This window comes from Cebus imitator, unplaced genomic scaffold, assembly GCF_001604975.1.
Source record: "Cebus imitator isolate Cc_AM_T3 unplaced genomic scaffold, Cebus_imitator-1.0 Scaffold155, whole genome shotgun sequence".
Lineage (NCBI taxonomy): Eukaryota > Metazoa > Chordata > Mammalia > Primates > Cebidae > Cebus > Cebus imitator.
The window spans coordinates 2,567,091-2,588,526 of NW_016107470.1; the positions used below are offsets into that span (position 1 = coordinate 2,567,091).

The 21,436-nt window shown below is 37.0% G+C and overlaps 1 protein-coding gene across 2 annotated transcripts in view; it reads left to right on the forward strand.

Moving 5' to 3' along the window:
• Positions 1 to 21,436, forward strand: part of SMC5 (structural maintenance of chromosomes 5) — an 85,303-nt gene that overhangs the window by 50,393 nt on the left and 13,474 nt on the right. For both annotated transcript variants that reach the window (XM_017543446.2, XM_017543447.2), the window contains exons 12-17: positions 1,210 to 1,304; positions 1,937 to 2,069; positions 4,957 to 5,130; positions 5,238 to 5,407; positions 10,494 to 10,617; positions 11,333 to 11,455. In XM_017543446.2, coding sequence (XP_017398935.1) covers positions 1,210 to 1,304; positions 1,937 to 2,069; positions 4,957 to 5,130; positions 5,238 to 5,407; positions 10,494 to 10,617; positions 11,333 to 11,455 — 819 coding nt within the window. The remainder of the gene's footprint in view (positions 1 to 1,209; positions 1,305 to 1,936; positions 2,070 to 4,956; positions 5,131 to 5,237; positions 5,408 to 10,493; positions 10,618 to 11,332; positions 11,456 to 21,436) is intronic.

Here is a 21,436-nt window from a genome sequence, read left to right on the forward strand (position 1 = left end):
TTGAGATGGAATTTCACTCTTATCACCCAGGCTGGAGTGCAGTGGCACAATCTCGACTCATTGTAACCTCCGCCTCCTGGGTTCAAGTGATTCTCCTGCCTCAGCCTCTCTAGTAGCTGGGATTACAGGCACCCACCCCCACACTCAGCTAATTTTTTTGTGTTTTTAGTAGAGACAGAGTTTTGCTATGTTGGCCAGTCTGGTCTCGATCTCCTGACCTCAGGTGATCTCCCCACCTCGGCCTCCCAAAGTGCTGGGATTACAGGCATGAGCCATCACACCCAGCCAGTAATTTTTTATTATATTCTGGAATTGTGGGTATACTGTAGAGACTGGATTCAGTTGTCTTCTTCCAAAGAGACTAGAAGAAGGCAGTTAACTTAGCTGAACTTAAACTGCAAACTCTGTCTCTCAAGCAATGGACATCAACTAAAGTCTCCATTCAGTGGGTGGTGGTGGTTGTTGTTGTTGTTGTTGTTTTAGCCTTCCACTTGTTGCTTTCCTCCATTTCCCTGGAAATTTCTCATACATTCATAGTTTGTGGGGCAGCCAAGGATTTAGATGGGTGTTCTATGCAGATTTTGAGGCTTCTCACTTTGCAGTTTCCTTCTTCCAAGAATTTACCCTCTCAGTTTACAATAATTCTAGTCACCCCAAACTCCATCCTTCCATCTTATGATTTCTCCAGCCAGAAAGACTGCAGCTTTCTACCAGAATTCTGTCCCCACTTCTGATGCTCCAAATTGGAGAATGTCCCCAAGCCATAAGCCACATAAACACAAATCTCACCTACTGCTATTCTTATCTTTCAAATGTCAACTCCCTTCCAACTCCTTCCTTTTGTCCATCTCCAGTGCCTTAAAATAATTGTTTTTAAAATTTTGACCAGAGTTTATAATCACTGTTAGTAGAAAACTTCGTCCAATACAAGATAATCTGCCAATAAAGTAAGCTTAATTATCTCCCTTCTGTATTATTTTGAAGTAATTCCCAGATAGTCTGTTTCACTTGAAAATATTTTGGTGTGTATCTCTATAAGAAGGGGACTGTTTTTAATATCACAGTAAAAAAATTTATTCTAAGTAACATCTAATATGCAGTGTTCAAATTTTGTATCCATCCCATGAAGTAGGAGTATGGTAACTTTGTAAATCATTTCAGTAGAGAATATATGGTAATTAAAATAGTATTTTCTTTCCCTGTATTCAGGTTCGTGACAATAAAAAATTAAGAGTAAATGCTGTTATTGCTCCCAAGAGTTCATATGCAGACAGAGCACCTTCAAGATCTTTGAATGAACTTAAGTAAGTCTTGAAAATATTAAGATTTATTTAAATATTGAATTAACATTTATTGTCACATAAATAAGCTGTTACAAGCTGTATTATTTCCTTGTAGGATCTCTACTTAAGTCAAATATAAGGAAAAATTTAGGCACAGGACTATGGTACAGTTAGCATACAGTGAGTGTGATGTGGTATGATGTTTCAAATCTGCAGAACAATATTGAACTATTTAATAAAAGATACTATTAATGCCATGTCTTACAGTTTTTAACAAACAAAAAAAGATACTAGTTGGTTAGTTATTGGGAAAATGAAATGATAAATTATTATAGTATAAAAATAATTTCCAGAAGGACTAAATGTAAAAATTGTCACTATAAAATAATTATAAGTAAATATCTTAATTTAGAATATAACTAAACATTCGAAACATAATAGATGAAATTTAAAAAGAGTAGTTTATCATAAAAAAGCTTAAACGTTTGTGGCAAGTGAGTAAGTCATAAGTGATTTTAAAATAAAAAAAGAAAAAATGTTGCTGTGTCATTGTTGAAATAATGTATGTTTTACTTACTGTTTACTGATGATAAACTCTGATTTTTTTTAGCAATATTTTCAGAAGGAAATTTAATCAATACTTTTCCTTTCAGGCAATACGGATTTTTCTCTTATTTGAGAGAGTTATTTGATGCGCCTGATCCTGTAATGAGTTACCTTTGCTGTCAGTATCATATTCATGAAGTTCCTGTAGGAACTGAAAGGACCAGAGAAAGAATTGAACGGGTAAGTAGTGAATCATGTACTGAATTATGTACCAAAAATGCAGTTTTGTTAAAACTTAGCTAAGGCAAGCAAAATGTGTCAGAATTTAAATAAGTCTGTTGTTTTCAACCATGGAGAAACTTTGTATTTATTTTCCATATGACATAAAACAGTAACTTTTAACTAATAAATTATAAGAGGAGTGATATGGAATTAACTAGAATAAATATTTATTACATTTAAGGTAATTTAGTAAAGTTAAAACCTGAAAAGAAATACCTGGTACCCTAACCTGATTCTGCTTTGCTTGGTAAGCCTATGTTCAAACATTGTATTAATAATAGTTTAGTCTTTTAAATTATTATATGTGAGATTATCTTTAAGACAAATTATACTTTAGAATGCTAGGCTGGGGTATAAAACTGTTTTTGGTCAACTGTCCTTTACTTAAAACTTAAGATTATCTCACATATGAATGACCACTCATCATAGGATTTTTTTGGCTAGTACATATAGCCACAGAAACTCCTAGTTTCTGTATTCTGCTAATGCTGTTTGGAATTTTATTCTTACAAGCAATTTCCATGACTCCACATCATATGCACTTTTATCACAGGCAGAAACAGAAAAGAAATCTCTCCTGGAACACGTTTTTCCAGTATAAATACCGAATTTCTGTATTAATACTGCTTATAAGCATCTGGTAACTAATTACAGACCTAACTGCTACTTATAATATTGAATTTATTAGAAAATATGTTTTAAATTTCTAACAACCAGTATATAAATATTCCTAAGATGATTCATTTGGGACTGCTCTATACTTCATTAACAGAAGGTAGAAAATTGAGAGCTCATTATCAACCTGTTTTGCAAAAACAAGTTACTTATAATAAGTTGCCTGCCTTTGATTAGAATTATACTTTATTATGGTACTCATTTTCGAAAACCAAAAGTAGAACTCTCCATGTGGAAGAGGGGTAGGCAGGCCTATCTCTGAAAGTAAGGTAAGTGGGACTTCTTTACTAATGCAGAAAGACAATAGAAAAGTTGGTAAGGACTTTTAAACTTAACTTTGGGGCAGAAAGGAGCAATTTCTTTACTTGGAAATTTCTTTTCCTTTTTGAATATTGCTTCAAATTGAGTTGTTTCCATGTACTTTTATTGTTAACATTATGTTTAAGTCACTTAGGGAGCTTTGGCACTGTTGTTTGTACTAGAAAAATAGCTTTGGAATTTATATAATTGATATTAAAAGTGAAATTATCCCCATTTCTTTTTCAGGTGTTTTCACTAATCTTAATCTCTTTGGTTTTATATGTTGCATTTTTTAAATTCTCAAACATATCAAATACCTTATTGTCCCAGTGCCTAACTCAGTTCTGTGTTGTATATAAATAATTTATGATTATATGCTTTTCAGACGTGTATATGCAGGGAAACCAAATTAGAAAGTATTTCAAACACCTGGTAAAGCCCTTGATATTATCTTAGCTATCTTTCAGAAGATATAAACCTTTATTGAGGAAATTTACTACCTTTATGTCCTCAGTCCTTCTGTTTAAGGCAGTAATGGCTAATGGCAATAATGGCTGTATTTCTTGCTCAGAATAAAAATGCATTCTTTATGTATGTTTTGCTTTTATTATTAAGTTTTAATATCTTAGATTCTCTAACAGTATACCCTATGTACGGAATTGTTCTCTCATTAATTTCTAAGAGTCTCCCTTTGGTTAAATTGTCCACTGACTTCTTTAGCTTGAGATGTCACTTTTGCAGGAAGTGTCCTTCCTTCACTAACTGTAATTTCAACTCCAGTTTAAAACTCATTTTTAGGAAACTTGGGTAGGCTAAAGTCATCCAGTTTTTCCCCTTATTTCAGATTAATCGGGATTTAAGATTTATACCCTGTTGACCTAGTGTGTTTAAATACGTCTTACCTCTTCACTTAGACTATAAACTTCTGGAAGGAAACAAACCATAATAGTATTATAATAGTATTTAAAGGTTTTTAGAGATTGGAAACAAATCTCTAAATCTAAAAATGCTCTGCATTGCAGCAGCCTACTCTATAAATATACAAAAATAGATCAACGAATGGTCTGGTTATGGTATTTATAATATAGTTTATGAAATCTGTGTATAAATTCTTGAGAGACAAGTTCTAAAAAAATGAAGAAAAGGCTTTGAAATCTACGAAAAATGTTTCACTTGGTTATTCTTCCCAAATACACAGGAACTAAATATAAGATTATATATCTTTGGACAGTATAACTGAGAGGAGGGAGAGTAAATGACTTACCCAAGATAACATAGTTCAGTGTACTGAGCACCCTTCTCTCCTGGTATCTCTTGCTCTTGGTATCTCTTCTTTAGATGTAACAAGGCTCCAAAACTATTTGGGAGAGTTGTAGCATAGAAGTATAGCTGACTTTGCTAGTTGTATGAGCCACCTGTTTTGAAATTTTGTTGGATAGGTTAAAACAAATTTGCTGGACACAGTGGCTAACACCTATAATCCTGGCATTTTGGACAGCCTTAGTGGGAGAATCTCAGAGGCAGGAATTCGAGACCAGCCCCCATAGGAAGCATGGAAAAACCCCATCTCTGCAAAATTTTTTTTTAATTAGCCAGGCCTGGTGGCACGTGCCTGTAGTCCCAGCTACTGGGGAGGCTGAAGTGGGAGGATCACTTGAGCCTGGGAGGTTGAGGGTGGAGTAAGCTGAGATCATGCCACTGCATTCCAGCCTGGGTGGCAGAGCAAGACCCTGTCTCAAAAATAAAAATAAAAATAAAAATGTGTATCTAGTATATTTTGATCTTCCAAAATTCACTTGGTCTGCATTCCTAATTATTTAGTGCTTTAAAAATTTATTAAATGTCCACTAATATTTGTTTTACATTTTAGGTAATACAAGAAACCCGATTAAAACAAATTTATACAGCAGAAGAGAAGTATGTGGTGAAAACTTCTTTTTATTCAAACAAAGTTATTTCTAGTAACACATCTCTAAAAGTAGCCCAGTTTCTCACAGTCACTGTGGACCTAGAGCAAAGAAGACACTTAGAAGAACAGCTAAAGGTTGGTTAATTTGATCCGAATGTTAGAAAAGAATATTAACTGGATTTCTAATACTTTCACTGGAACAGCTTTTAAAAATATGTTAACAATTTTTAATTATTTTGTAGGAAATTAATAGAAAATTGCAAGCAGTAGAATCAGGATTGATTGCCTTACGTGAAACAAGCAAACACCTGGAGCACAAAGACAATGAACTTAGACAAAAGAAGAAAGAGCTTCTTGAGAGAAAAACGAAGAAAAGACAACTGGAACAAAAAATTAGTTCCAAACTAGGAAGGTATCTTTTAGTCTATTCATGGGGGCAGAGCACAAAGTGCTCTATGGGAGTATATTAATTATACACTGTCGTAACAACACCTTTTCCACAAGCACATTTTGTAGTAATTTCTTTGTAAAGCTTTAATCTTACTACATAAAACACAATTTTAGTCCATAGGGCAAAAGGAGATGAACCCTGAGTGTTACAAGTTCTGTTCCTTGATCCTGCTGTTCCAGTCTCTGGACTCCTTTATATGCTTAAAAATTAATGAGGATCTTGAAGAGGTTTTGTTTAGATGGATTATATTTATTGATATTTACCACATTAGAAATTAAAACTGAGAATGTTTACAATATTCATTATTTTTTATTTTTTTAGGTAGAGATAGGGCAGTAATTTATTTTAAAAAAAACACAAACTCAATGTATGTTAACATAAACATTAAAAATAACTACTTTACAGACAAAATACATTTAGTGAGAAGAGTGGCATTGCTTTGCATTTCTGCAGATTTCTTTAGTTAAAGTCAGTAGGTTTTTTTCCTATTTGATTCTGTATTGAGTTTGTTGTGAGATGTTTGAGTTGAAGTATTTGAAGAAAATCTGGCTTCTCATAAATATGCAGTTGGAAAAGGAGTATTTTAGACTTTTCAGATAATTGTGGATATTCTTAATACTACATCAAAACTTGCCAAAGTATAGTTTATTAAAGTTGAATTAATTGCAATATGGAATCTGAAACCGTATCAGTGAACTTGTATACTCTATTACATTAAAATACATTGCACTGTAGATGGCGCTTTTACCCATGAATGATTTAGTTATAGTGTGCATTGGTCATTTGGAAAATACTGGTTCATCAGGTGACATAGATATTTCAAATGTTGACATACTTTATTATATAATATTTTTAAAAGATCACATTGATCACTGATTCCATCAGAAAAGCTATTAAGAATTGGGAAGCTGTCAAGCTTAGCAGTGGATACACATTTTTTAAAATTCTAATTTTCATTTCAAAGTTTGAACTTGGCTAGGCGCAGTGGCTCATGCCTGTAATCCCAGAACTTTGGGAGGCCAAGGCGGGTGGATCGCCTGAGGTCAAGAGTTCGAGACCAACCCGACCAACATAGTGAAACTCTGTCTGCACTAAAAATATAAAAAATTAGCTGGGCATGGTGGCGGATGGCTGTAATTCCAGCTAGTAGGAAGGCTGAGGCAGGAGAATCACTTGTACCCGGGAGGCAGAGGTTGCAGTGAGTTGAGATCGTGCCACTGTACTCCAGACTGGGCAACAAGAGTGAAGAGCGAAACTCTATCTTAAAAAAAAAAAAAGTTTGAACTTTATCATTGGAACAAATATTGTCAGTTATTTTCCTTGAAATGACAAGGTCACTTTATTCCTTTTTGGAAAAAGAAAAATGGACAAATAGCCAAGTGCAGATTTAAAAAAAAAAAAAAAAACTAGTAAGTAAAAATGGTATTCCATGGAAAAAAGTCTAGTATAACTCCAAACTTAAGCAATCACACAAGTGCTTTTCCTCGACACAACCTTTATCCTTTTGAATATACTGCAAGTATTTAATAAGTATAGCCTGCCCTCCATATCTGTGGGTTCCACATCCATGGATTCAACCAACCACAGATCAAAAATATTCGAGAGGCCAGGTACAATGTCTCATACCCAAGACTTTGGAAGGCCAAGGCAGAGGGATCACTTGAGTCCAGGAGTTTGAGACCAGCCTGGGCAACATGGCAAGACCCCATCTCTTTTAGACAGCAGGGGAGGGTGGAAGAAAGAAAAATACTCTGGAGGTCAAAAATGGATGGTTTTGTCTGTATGGAACATTTACAGACTTTTTTTGTCATTATTCCTTAAGCAATACAACTATTTATATAGTATTTACATTGTATTAGGTATTTTAAGTAATCTGGAGATAATATAAAATACATGGGAGGATGTGCATAGGTCATAAATACTACACCATTTTATATAACAGGCTTAAGCATCTGTGGATTTTGGAATTCTTGGGGAGTCCTAAAACCAATCCCTGTTGGATACTGGGGGACAGTTATGTACTTCCTATTTCATCGCAGACAATGTTAAAAATGTATATTCTTAAGATTTTGAGATTTAATAAAGTTTACGATTTTTACTGCTTCATCAAGCATATTCTTAAGGGAATTTGGCATTTTAAAAAACTTCAAGTGCATGGCAGTGAAGAATGTAAGGACTACTAGTATACTTTGGTGTACTAGTGTTGGTTTGTTACCTTGATTTATTCTAAAGCACTACCATTTTTACTCTCCATTGCTTTTACACCATCAGTGCAAATGTCAGCATGGTGAGAAAGGCAAATGATATCCTGTTATTACCATGAAAATAGTTTCTAACTCACAGATTCCTGAAATAGTTTCAGGTATCCCCAGGAGTCTGTGGACCACACTTTGAGAACCACTGCCCTACATGATCATCCAAAACAATATGTCCATTGAGTTCTGAATGATGATAGGAGAGGGGAGGGGAAGGTGTAGGCAGAAAAATTGTCAAACTAGGCTTTTCTCTCTCTAGTTCTGAAAGAGAGTAATAGGGATGGAGGAAGTTATACTGATTTTTACAGAATAGATTAAATTGGGCACCTGAGGGTTTATCTCACTCATTCAGTTGCAGTCTTCCTTGTGACAATTAGAATTATGTTTGCTTGGCCTTAATGGGTCATATATTCCATAGAATTTTGTATGAATATAATACTGTCAAAAGTCTTCCTTCCTTCCTTTCTTTGTTTTCTTTCCGTCTGTCTGTCTTTGTCTTTTTTTGAGATAGAATCTTGCTCTGTTACCCAGGCTGGAGTGCAGTGGCATCATCATGGCTCACTGCAGCTTCGAACTCTTGGGCTCAAGCGATCCTCTCACCTCAGCCTCCTGAGGAGCTGGGACCACAGGTGTGCACCACTATGCCCAGCTTATTTGTAGAGATGGGGTCTTGCTATGTTGCTGGGACTGGTCTTGAACACTTGGCCTCAATCAGTCCTCCTGCCTTGGCCTCCCAAAGTGCTGGGATTACAGGCATGACCACCACACCCAGCCAAAAGTCTTTTCTAAATGGAAAACTACTGGCTTATTGTGAAATCCCAGGCAGCCATTCTCAGAACTGATTATAATCTTTATTTTGAATTTAGGTATTTTGTAGAAACCAGAATATATAAGGTAGGATAAAAGCTATTAGCGTATCAAGTCTGGGGAAAAGGCACACGGTTTCCAGTTTCAAGGTTTTTTCCATATCCTACCGTAACACAGCCCACAGCTTTTTGTTGTTCTGTCTTCTTGCCTATAGACTAGAGATTAGTGACATAATCAATCTTTAATAAGTAACAGCTCTTTGTCTTGAATAAGTTATGTTTACCTTGTTTATCTTTTTTTTAAAGCCAACAATTGCCCATTAACTTCTGTTTTTAAAATTGGTAATGTGCCTTGGTTGTTTAAAGCAAGATATATCTAGTTTTGCTTTCTAGAATTTGTTTCGACTTTAAACTTTTTTTCAATTTGTAACCCTTTCCTTCATTTCTTATTCAATCATCTGCAAAACACTCAATCTTTGCTGTGCAACTACTGTATTGAACCCATTGTCTAAAACTAAACTTTCCCCGCATAGTATTGATTTTCACAGTAAGATGACTTTTCTTGCATGTTACTGGCCCACTATCTCCACCTTCTGTTCACTTTGGACTACTGCAGTGGTAACCTAGTTAGTGGTCTCTGCTTGACTAGTCACATCTCCATTTAATTCATCCACAAGACTGTTGTAAAATTTATTTTGTTTGCATATTCTTACCCCATTCATTATGAGGCCAGGTACAATGGCTCATGCCTGTAATCCCAGCACTTTGGGAGGCTGAGGCAGGTAGATCACTTGAGGTCAGGAGTTTGAGACCAGCCTGGCCAACATGTGTCTACTAAAAATACAAAAATTAGCCAGGCATGGTGGCAGGTGCCTGTAATCCCAAGCTACTCAGGAGACTGAAGCAGGACAGTCACTTGAGCTGGGAAGCAGAAGTTGTAGTGAGCTGAGATGCCACTGCACTCCAGCCTGGGTGAAAGAAAGAGTAAGACTTCCATCTCAAAAAACAACAACAGAAAAAAAAAAAAATTAAGACTTTCTACAGTTACTACGTGAAATTTAATTAGACACTACTGTCCTTTAGACAAGCTTTATGATTATTCAAAATCTTGTTTTGCTCTACCCATTCCAACTTAACTTCTTCCCCTCCCCAACATACCCTACCTTGTACCATTCAGGCCACTCTCCACAGCACCCGCTGAACTTATTTATTATTGCTTCCATCATTTGTTCTTTTTCCTTGGTGGCAACATGGTGTAGTGGAAAGAACATGGACTTTGGTACCAAACACATCTTAATACTTAATATCTGTGATTTTAGGCAATTTTACTTCACTTCCCTGAGCCTTAGTTTCTTCATTTTTAAAATTGAGAGCATAGTATTAACTTTTAGGATTCTTGTGTTGTGGGGTTTTTTTCCTGTTTCTTAGCTATTAACTGTCTCCACTTAAGCTCCTTAAGGGAAGGGACTATTTTATAAACTATATCAATAGCAACAGAAACAGCTTATATTGATGTATCAGTTATGGGTCTGGCACTATATTTAGTGTGTTACATGTGTTACTTCCCCCCTATCCATAAGGAAACAATGTATTACCTTTTCTAAGCTTCACCAAGCCCTTTGGAGGAAGTACTGTTATTATCTATAATTTATAGAGGAGGAAACAGGCTCAGAAGAGTAACTTGTCCAGAGTTAAACTGCTTATTCGTGAATGGCAAAGAGGAAACAAAGCCATCTTTCTTACTCCAGACCCTAAACCATTAACGCAGGTATTACCTGGACTATGCTGGGGCACATTGCTATATCTCAACAAATATTTTTCAATCCTAACTGATCACATAAAATAATTGTTTAATCTAGGAGCCAGCAGTTTATATATCTAAAAAGCATTGCTAAATATATCCCAGAAAACTGCAGGAGACCCAAGAATTTGGGCTCAATCCTTGTGTTTAACCCTGATTTCTTCATTATTATATGTGTCATACAGTTTAAAGCTCATGGAACAGGATACTTGCAACCTTGAAGAAGAAGAGCGAAAAGCAAGTACCAAAATCAAAGAAATAAATGTTCAAAAAGCAAAACTTGTTACCGAATTAACAAACCTAATAAAGGTAAGGTATTTCCTTAATCGTAGTCATTCTTTAAAAAACAGTGGGTAGATAAGATAGTAAAATCTTTAGAGGGAGGGAAGGTTTTGATTAAGGTCTCTCACATTATTATAAGCAAGAGATCTTTATCATCGGTTTCAGCTTGCTTAGTTGTTTGACATTTTTTTTAGAGGTAATAGGATAGAAGCACTTATTAGGCTAAATGTGTTTATTCCGATGACTTTCTTAAAAACAAAGGAAGACACCTTCTAAAAAAATTGTTATAAGAACTGTTTAAGAGAGATGTCAGTCAATAGGACAATCATTTTTTCCAGCCAGGCATGGTGGCTCCCATCTGTAACCCCAGCACTTTGGGAGGATGAGGCTGGTGGATCATGAGGTCAGGAGTTGAAGACCAGCCTGACCAATATGGTGAAACCCTGTCTCTACTGAAAAATACATATAAATTAGACGGGCATGGTAGTGCACACCCCTTAGTCCCAGCTACTCAGGATGCTGAGGCAGGAGAATCCCTCGAACCCCAGAGCAGAAGTTGCAGTGAGCCGAGATCGCAACACTGCACTGCAGCCTGGGTGACAGAGTGAGACTCCATCTCAAGACAAAAAAAAAGCAAAATTATTTTTTCACAGTTTATAATTTTATTTTAGAAAACTATATTATTTTTAGTTCTAAAAAGCAGGTAACATAAAAATTAACTCTTGGGGGTTTTTGTTCCTAGATTTGTACTTCTTTGCATATACAAAAAGTAGATTTAATTCTCCAAAATACTACAGTAATCTCTGAGAAGAACAAATTAGAATCAGATTATATGGCTGCATCTTCACAACTCCGTCTTACAGAGGTAAAAATTTTGCCTTTACTTTTTATTTTGAGATTCTAACCTCAAACCACTTTGAAAATATCTATCATGTGTCATCACTTGCAATATATAGTTTGTTGTTTTATGCTATTTAACTTACAAATCTAATGCATCATATTGATGAAGCAATACTTAAAATACGTAAGACTGGCTGAATAACTTCAGCAATTTAATCTTTTGTTAATATCTGACTGTGAAATGATATACACAGAAATGGTGGAGGGGAGAAAAATGTGATATACCATGTTAACTTAAAACCTGAAAGAGAGCTGGCAACAAGATGGTAGTGACAGTGGCATGGTTTTTGAATCTCCAAAATCCCTTCCCAAAAATAGAAGGGCAGCTAGAATAATACAACAACAAACCTATGGACAACATGTATAACAAAACTAAGTTTCAGGGTACCCCTATGGGTGTACTGCCATACCATTCTGACACTAACCATCCAGAATCACTATTGTACTTTACACCATGGAGGCACAGTTCCCAAGAAGACCCCCCTTACTTCAGACACCATCTGCAGGTTTAGGGGTCCCCAGGTCACTTGTATTTCTGACCAACTGGCTACAAATTCAGGAGTTCCTATGACCCCCACTCAGGTTCTATAACTTGCTGAAACAACTCAGAATTCAAGAAAACAATATTCTTAACGATTATAATTTTATTATAGAGATACAATCAGGACTAGCCAAATTAAGAGACACAGGGCAACATCTCGGAGGGTCCTAAACTCAAAAGTTTCTTTACTCTTTTCTTGTGCAATTAGTGCACACCCCCCTCACACATCTACATGTTCACTAACCAGGAGGCTCTATGAAGCTTTCAGTACTCAGGTTTCTTGTTGGAGTTTCATTATGTAGACATGGTTGATTGAATCATTGGCCATGTGATCTTCAGCCCCCTTCCCTGGAGTTTGGGAAATTGGGCTGAAGTCATATGGGTCAAAGACATGTATATTGTTCAGATCATACAGTTGATCTTTGTGGCATTTTCTACACCCATCCCGAGTCATATTCTTAGCATTAACTCAGGAGGGATCCAAGGGACTCATGAGTAATAAAGATTTTCCTATTGCTCAATTCCAAGAACTTTAGAGGAACCAGCAACAAAGCCCAAATTCTTTATTATACAACACCTGTGAACTCCAAAATACAAGTGGGTGAAATAAATCAGCAGCAACATCAAGACTAGCATGGTATCAGCAAGGGAGGGCTCAGAGAACCCAAAAATCAGGTTGCCAGCATCCTGATTATCTCTAAAGGGAAGAGGTCCCATTAGTTTTAGAATGCTTAGAGATCAATTTGAGAGCAGCTAAAACTTGAGAGGCAACTTTATAGATTTCAGAAAGGTTGGATAGTGCTGGAGTGATCTAGCCCTATGAACTCTCTAACTGCAAAATTCCTTTGCAGAATAAAACTTCTTACTGAAGAGAACTAGAGCTACATAATAAAGGAGATAATAAAATATTCTGTGGGTATAAGTCTGACAGTGTAACTAAAGCACAATTCTCTGAAAATGTAAGAACAGAAATAATGCAAGTAAAATAGAATATATTTACTGATTGTCCTGTAGGTATTTTCAGGAAATAAAAAGTTACTACTTCAAATTAGATGTTTTGGGAGAGGAAAATAAGGGAGAATATCAAAATTATTTATAGTAGGGAGCCAATAGATAGTATCCCCCAAAACTACTAAGGATATTATATATTTGCATAATAATAACCTTTAGAATAAAAATAGAAGCCTTCCTAAATATCAAAAAGATATACAAAGACAAGAGACCGGCAGGGCAAGAAAATCACGTTAACTAAAGACTAGATATTTTATTTACAGATATAAGAGACATAACAAATATGACATAAAACAGTGGCAGAGCTAAGGCCAAACATCAGTCATATTATTAAATGTAAATGGATATAATTTACCTGTTAAAATATTTTTTGGAAGTAAATTCCAACACTTGCAGAATATGAGAGGTACATCTGAAAGAGATGGAGAAAGCTTTAAAATAAAAGAATGGTTGGGGTACAAGGGATCTTTTTGGGTGATAGAAATGTAAAATTGGACTGTGGTGATGTTTACACAGCTCTGTAAATTTACTGACAGTCATTGTACACTTCAGATGAGTGAATTTTATGGTATATAAATTATATCTCGGGAAAACTTAAATACATGGATGTGCAAAGGTGTACTAGGCAATTGGAAATAAAATTTCTAAAAGGCTTAAATATCTGAATATACTGCTATGGAGTGATATATATATTCTTAGGTCAAAAAAAGAAAGGAGAGAAAACTACAGTATGTTACTATCAAAAAAAGGATCAGTGGAAGTGATTACTATGCCTCTACGTTGGCTTGTTTAAAAATTAGAATGGTAAACTGGAATCTTTTTTTTTTTTTTTTAATTAAACTAGGGTGGGAAAAGACAAGGTTATAAGTTACGCTCATCTAAATAGACCTTATATTTTGAGTTAGCAACATAGCCTAAAATAGAAAAATTATTCCAAATGACTATAAAACACTGTAATATGATTCTAAGGGCAAAAAGAATTGCAAAAAAAAATCTTGGACTGTTTTCAGTAATCATAATGTTAATAGTATTTGTAATGTTATTCTGAAAATATAGAGTAAAGCAAATGAGTAATTATGTTAATATAATTACAGTTTTTCAGCGTAAGAAAAGGGATTCAGATAGTAAAGAAGATAAAAATGAAAGAAGTAAAAAAACTTAAAGCTTTTAATTTGAATGTAATTAGCAGAATGAACTCACAATGTATTTTCTCAAAAAAAGAAACCTAGCTTTGCCTACTAAAAAGACCTACATTATGGCTTCTAAATATTATTTTCCACTAAAATGACCATTAGAGAAATGACTGATTTCAGGTCCACAGGAAGAAATATTTATATAAGATTAGCCATGATCGTCTTGTCATAAGAAAAATCAAAGAAATGATCAAAGATGACTTGGTTATCAACAATACCTGGGAGCCTACATGAAGAATCTTTTACTGGCCATACATAAAGGGATAATAAGTGGAAACTTACCAAAATGTCTAAATCCACAAGTGTATAATGATGCTAAAATAATATTGGTCACTTTGGAGGATATTGGGGAACTGGCTTGTGACTTTGAAAAATGGTTAAATAGAAAATTTTGCATTTATCCTGCCTTTTCTATATGAACTGTTACCGAAAATAAACAAATACATGATGAGAAGTTCTTCTTTAAAGAAGTAATCTATAAACAAGGAAAGAATTTAACTGTTACTACTTTGCAGCTGCTGATGAATCAGATTACATTAGTTTCCAGCATCACAAAAAGATAGCCATTTATTTGCATCCTAGTGAAAGGACACATCACCACTATGGAATAGGGTATCTCTCCTCACACTCCTATAAAGAACTGCCTGAGATTAGGTAATTTATGAAGAGGTTAGTTGACTCACAGTTCCACAGGCTGTATAGGAAGCGTGGCTGGGGAGGCCTCAGAAAACTTAACAATCATGGTGTAAGGTGAAGGAATAGCAGGCATGTCTTACCATGGCGGAGTAGGAGAGAGGATCGGGGGGAAATACTACACACTTTTAAACAACCAGATCTTATGAGAACTCACTCACTATCATGAAGAAAGCAAGGGGGAAATCTGCCCCATTATCCAATTACCTCCGACCAAGAGCCTCCCTCAACACTGGGATTTAGAATTCAACATGTGATTTGGGTAGGAACACAGAGCCAACTGTATCATTCTACCCCTTGCCTTTCTCAAATCTCATGTCCTTCTCACATTTCAGAACACATTCATGCCTTCCCAGCAGTCCCTTAAAGTCTTAACTCATTCCAGCATTAACTCAGAATTTCAAGTACAAGTTTTATCTGAGACAAAGCATGTCCCTTTCACCTATGAACCTGAAAAATCAAAAACAAGCAAGTTACTTTCAAGGTACAATGGGCACATAGGCATTGGGTAAATACTTCCTTTCCAAAAGAAAGAAATCCACCAAAACAAAGGAGCTACAGGCACCATGCATGTCTGAAACCCAGCAGGGCAAATCATTTAAGCCTTAATGCCACCCAAAAATCTCCTTTGATTCCGTGTCTCACATCAAGGCCATACTGATGCAAGGGGTGAGCTCCTAAGGCCTTGGGCAGCTCCATCCCTGTGGCTGTGCAGGGTACAACCCCCACAGCTGCTTTCATGGGCTAGCATTGAGTGCCGGCAGCTTTTCCAGGCACATGGTGCAAGCTGTCAGTGCATCTACCATTCTGGGGTCTGGAGGATGGTGGCCCTCTTCTCACAGCTCTGCAAGGCGTACCCCAGTGGGGACTCCATGTGGGGGCTCAAACACCACATTTCCCTTCCACGCTGCCCTAGTAGGGCTCTGCCCTTGAAAGCAGACTTCTGCCTTGACATCCAGGCATTGCCATACATCCTTTGAAACCTAGGCAGAGTCTCCCCTAAACTTCAACTCTTGCCTTCTGTGCACCCACAGGACCAACACCATATGTAATTCACCATATTAACGGACTGAATCGAAAACCCTTCAATATATACAGAACAAATTGTCAAAATCCAGCATCCCTTCATTATAAAAACTTGCAACTAGGAATCAAAGGAGACTTCATCATTCTGATAAAGGATATCTGAAAACCAACGGCTCATATCAATCTTGGTGAAAGACTGTAAACTGTCCCCTTATGGCTGGGGACAAGGAAAATGCCCACCCTCACCACTTCTAGTCCACGTTGTGCTGGAAGTTCTAGTCAGTGCAGTAAGGCTTAAAATATTAAATGTTTACAGACTTAAAAAAAACTTATCTATTTCAGACAAACATGATCATCATCTGTGGAAAATTTTAAGGAATCTGCAAAAATGCCAGTAGAACCATCAATGAAAATTTTGCAAGACTGTAGGAGATAAATTCAGTATATAGAAATTCATTGCGCCTCCCCCTACAAGCAGTCAACAATGGGCAGTTGCAATTTTAAAACAGTACTATTTACAATAGCAGCAAAAATGACATACTTGGCTGGGCATGGTAGCTCATACCTGTAATCCTAGCACTTTAGGAGGCCAAGGCTGGAGGATGGCTTGAGCCAGGAAGGTCAAGGTTGCCATGAGCTGTGACCACGCCACTGCACTTCAACCTGGGCAAGAGAGCAAAACCCTGTCATTAAAAAGACAGGCTTTGGGAGGCCGAGGCAGGCAGATAATCAGAGGTCAGGAGTTTGAGACTTGTCTGGCCAACATGGCAAAACCTTGTCTCTACTAAAAATACAAAAATTAGCCAAGCATGGTGGTACACACCTGTAATCCCAGCTGCTTGGCTCACTGCAACCTCCACCTCCCAGGTTCAAGTGATTTTCAGCCTCAGCCTCCAGAGTAGCCGAGATTACAGACATGTGCCACCACACCTGGCTAATTTTGTATTTTTAGTTGAGATGAGGTTTCTCTATGTTGGTCAGGCTAGTCTCAGACTCCTGACTCAGGTGATTCACCCGCTTCAGCTTCCCAAAAGTGCTGGGATTACAGGCGTAAGCCATTGTGCCTAGCTGGCACAAAGCTTTTGAGGGTGTTTGTTAGATATGTTTATAATCTTGATGGTAATAGCTTTACAAGTGTGTATATTTGTCAGAACTCATCAAGTTGTCTCCTTTAAGTATTGCAGTTTATGATTCCTTAGTTATACCCCAAAAGTTAGAGAAGAAAGCTGAAACAAGTTACAGAAAGAAATTTAAGATTTATTTCACTTGTCTTTTTTTCTAGTATTTTTATTATGACATTTTAAACATATACAAGAATACGAAGAGTAACATAATATCCCTATGTTCAGTGCCCCTCTTTAATAAATGATAACCCTTGCCATATTGTTGTAGATTTTTAAACTTCTTCATGTATTCAGAGTCTCTTTATACCCTTCCCCATCTATTCATCTACTTCCCCAGAGTCTGCCACTCTCCGACAGGGTTATGTACATGATTCACTGTACACTTAACTGCATAAATGTATCTGTTACATAAATGTGAGCTATGTAGGGGTGTCTTTTTGTGGAAAGTATCCATAGAGGATAGATTTTAGGAAATGTAGACATAGGATACACGGGTGAATGGAAAGATTAAATCAGAGTAAAGGAGCAGCTTTATTATTCTGAAGCCAACCTCTTCATACCCTTTGACTTAAGAAAAACAGTTTTGCTAGCAGATAAGCAACTAGGAGCATGCAGGCATAAACACATGTAGCCAAATGAAGTTGAAGATTAGGTTTGGTATTCTAGGATTGGGCAAAAGCCAGAGATGTGGAAGACAGCAAAGTCTTCTCCCCCACTCCCCACCCCCACCCCCACCAAGAACAAAGGAAGGAAAGATGGCAGAAAGAATAGCAATAGTCATTCTAAATAGGTAGTCAGGGTCCAGCAAAAAGCAACCAAAGATAAGTCTTCATTGGGAGTGGGGAGAGAAGAAACTGAACTAGCTACCAGAGGAGAGCCTCATCAAGGCTTATTTCCTAGGCATGTGGGTAAGGTCATCTGCTACTTATTCATCTGTTCTATTGTTAAGTAATTGTAGAGCCCATGCTGAAGTTACTTCATTGATTGAGCTTATGAATGTTGTTGTTCGAGTAGGAAATGTTATAAAAGAGATTTCATGAAGAAGTTGACCCATCAGGCAGATACTATTAATATGTATAGCTTTAAATTCAATAACACAATTCTATTAGTTTTCACACTCTTGATGAAGACATACCTGAGACTGGTCAGTTTACAAAATAAAGAGGTTTAATGGACTTAACAGTTCCATATGGCTGGGGAGGCCTCATAGTCATGGCAGAAGACAAGGAGAAGCAAGCCACATTTTACACAAATGGCGGCAGACAAAAAGAGAGTTTGTACAGGGAAACGCCCCCTTTTAGAACCATCAGATCTTGTGAGACTTACTGCCATGAGAACAGCATGGGAAGGACCTGCCTCCGTGATTCACTTACCTCCCACTAGATCCCTCCCACAACACATGGGAATTCAAGAGAAGATTTGGATGGGGACACAGTCAAACCATATCAACAATGCAATATTTGATTCTGATGCCTAAAGTTTTACTTTTAAATCAGTATTAACGAGAACTTAAGAAAATGGGTGTCATGTTAACATAAGTGTGGTATCAGTGGCTTTGGGCGCTCCTAAACTTGAACCCACTCTTGACACAGTGAGAGATGCTCCTCCAATAGTCTTTATAGATGGTCTGAGGTTAGTACAGATTGACAGGGTGTTCTCTTCTGACCTATTTTGTTAATAATAGGAGAAATACTGGGTTTTGGTTTTTTGGGGGGGGGGAGCGGGGGAGGGGGACAGTCTTGCCCTGTCACCCAGGTTGGAGTGCAGTGGCACAATCTCAGCTCACTGCAACCTCCACCTCCTGGGTTCAGGCAATTCTCCTCCCCCAGCCTCCTGAGGAACTGGGACAACAGGCAAGCACCATTACACCTGGCTAATTGACTACTTTTTGTATTTTTAGTAGAAGTGGTATTTCACCATGTTGGCCAAGCTGGTCTCAAACTCCTGATGTCAAATGATCCACCTGCCTCAGCCCCCCAAAGTGCTGGGATTACAGGTGTGAGCCACCGCGTCTGGCCAAGAATACTGTTTTGAGTATAGCTGATTGCTGTGTTTTTGGAAAGTAGAAAAGTTTTTAGGGGAGGGCATTTTGTTTTCAATCTGTGAATTACTAATTTTTTTTTTTTTTAAACAAAGACAGCCACTTTCAAATTTAAAGTTACAATTCCTGTAGTTTAATGCATGTAGGTTATTTAGAAGGCACAAATAGCCAGAGTAACTCATTATGTATTATTTTGATATTTTAATGATGCATAATTTTTCAACACATTTTTTTTTTTTTTTTTTTTTTTTTTTCCTTGAGAACGGGGTAACGGAGTCTTACTCTGTCACCGAAGCTGAAGTACAGTAGCACAGTCAACAGCTTGCTGCAGCCTGGAAATCCTGGGCTCAAGCAGTCCTCCTGCCTCAGCCTTTCCAGGTATCTAGGACTACAGGTGCACGCCACACATCTGGCTATTTTTTATTTGTAGAGATAGTTCTATGTTGCCCTAGCTGGTCTCAAACTCCTAACCTCAAGCAATCCTCCCACCTTGGCCTCCCAAAGTCCTGGATTACAGGCGGTTGCACCATGCCCAGTCATTTGCTTACTTTTAAAATTAATTGGAAAAATTTTACTTAGCACATTTTGATTCTCTTTTTGTTCTTGTTCCTTTTCCTTGCCCTTTGCCCAATTTTGCTATTACCACATTCCTGATTCACCTTCTAACTACTGCGGCTTACTGCCCTGTCTAGGCATTAAGTCCTAATAGCTGTATTTTACTAATTTTGCATTCATTTAACTACCAAAAGAAAATATACTGATTTTTATATTGTGCTGCAGAAATATACAGCTTTGTAATCTTTATTATACATGATCCAAAGCCTTACAGTAGTCTTCTAATGTCTACTTCCAACTTCTAGCCTTTTTTTTTTTTTTTTAACCTTGCTTGGCTGTTCCAGTGTTCCTACCATTGCTTATAACCTCTGTATCTTTCCTGTATTATTCCTTCACCTTTGTCATTCTGAGTCCATTGCTGCTTTTAAAACCAGAACTCTTCCTTGACACATTTATGCACACACCTTAGCAGGTTTTTCCATAGTAAACTTAACTTAAAACTACTCAATCTTATTTTGCATTTCCTCAGCAATATTTCATACCATGTTGTTTTCCTTATTAATATGTTGATTTGAAAGTTCTTAAATGATCTGAATGGACCTATAGTCCCAACTACTTGGGAGGCTGAGATAGGAGGATCCCTTGAGCCCAGGAGTTCGAGTTTAGCTGAGGCAACATTGTAAGACCTTATCTCTAAAATAAAAAAATAAAATTTTTAAATGCTTTTCATTTACAGATGCTTTACTAGCCCTTTTATGAGGTCCTTTCACTTCTTGTTCTGCATACTTAATAAATGTTTGTTGCTGTCTGATCATAGTCATTAGCCGCACATTTGAAAGGGTCAAGAATGAGCAAAAATATATAGTAGAGTAGGTGTATGGTAGTTCACTTTCTCTTGTACATACTCGTTTTCTTCTCATGTTTGCTGCCATTTACCTGCACATGATTTTATCTATCTTATCTGTTGTTCCTGCTATCCAGCTTCATTTGAACCAAAGAGAAATACTGTTTTTCCTACTTGTCCCTTTGAACACATGGCAGGTTGCTCTAAGGAACTATTGCCACCACTTCTGGTTTTGTCCATATTTCTATCATAAAATAAATTCACAAAATAAGATTGACAGAAAATTTCAGTAGAGATTGTATTCATGAGGGGACTTAGAGGTAACTAACCACTGTGGAGTTTCATACTTTCTCAGATTTTTGGAAGGTAAATAGGGCAACAATTCTTATAAAACATCCTCAGAGAAAGGCAAATGATTGGAAGCCTCTCTTTGGTAATGTCACTAACTTAGGAACTATTTTTAGGACAACTTAGTAAGCTGTGTGTGAATCCAAATACAAAGGTAGACAGATAAAAATTTCTGTTATTTTGTTTTTAACCATAGTCAGGTTTCCTAACTACTCCACGCTTACTCATTATCTGCAGCTGTAAGTATGATACCTACCTAATTTGCAGGGTTATTATGATATTTGGTTTAATAATATACATCAAGATGCCTAGAGTGCTCACGCCTGTAATCCCAGCACTTTGGGAGGCTGAGGCAGGTGGATCACGAGGTTAAGAGATCAAGACCATCCTGGTCAACATAGTGAAACCCCATCTCTACTAAAACTACAAAAAATTAGCTGGGCATGGTGGCACGTGCCTGTAATCCCAGCTACTCAGGAGGCTGAGGCAGGAGAATTGCCTGAACCCAGGAGGTGGAGGTTGCGGTGAGCCGAGATCGCGCCATTGCACTCCAGCCTGGGTAACAAGAGC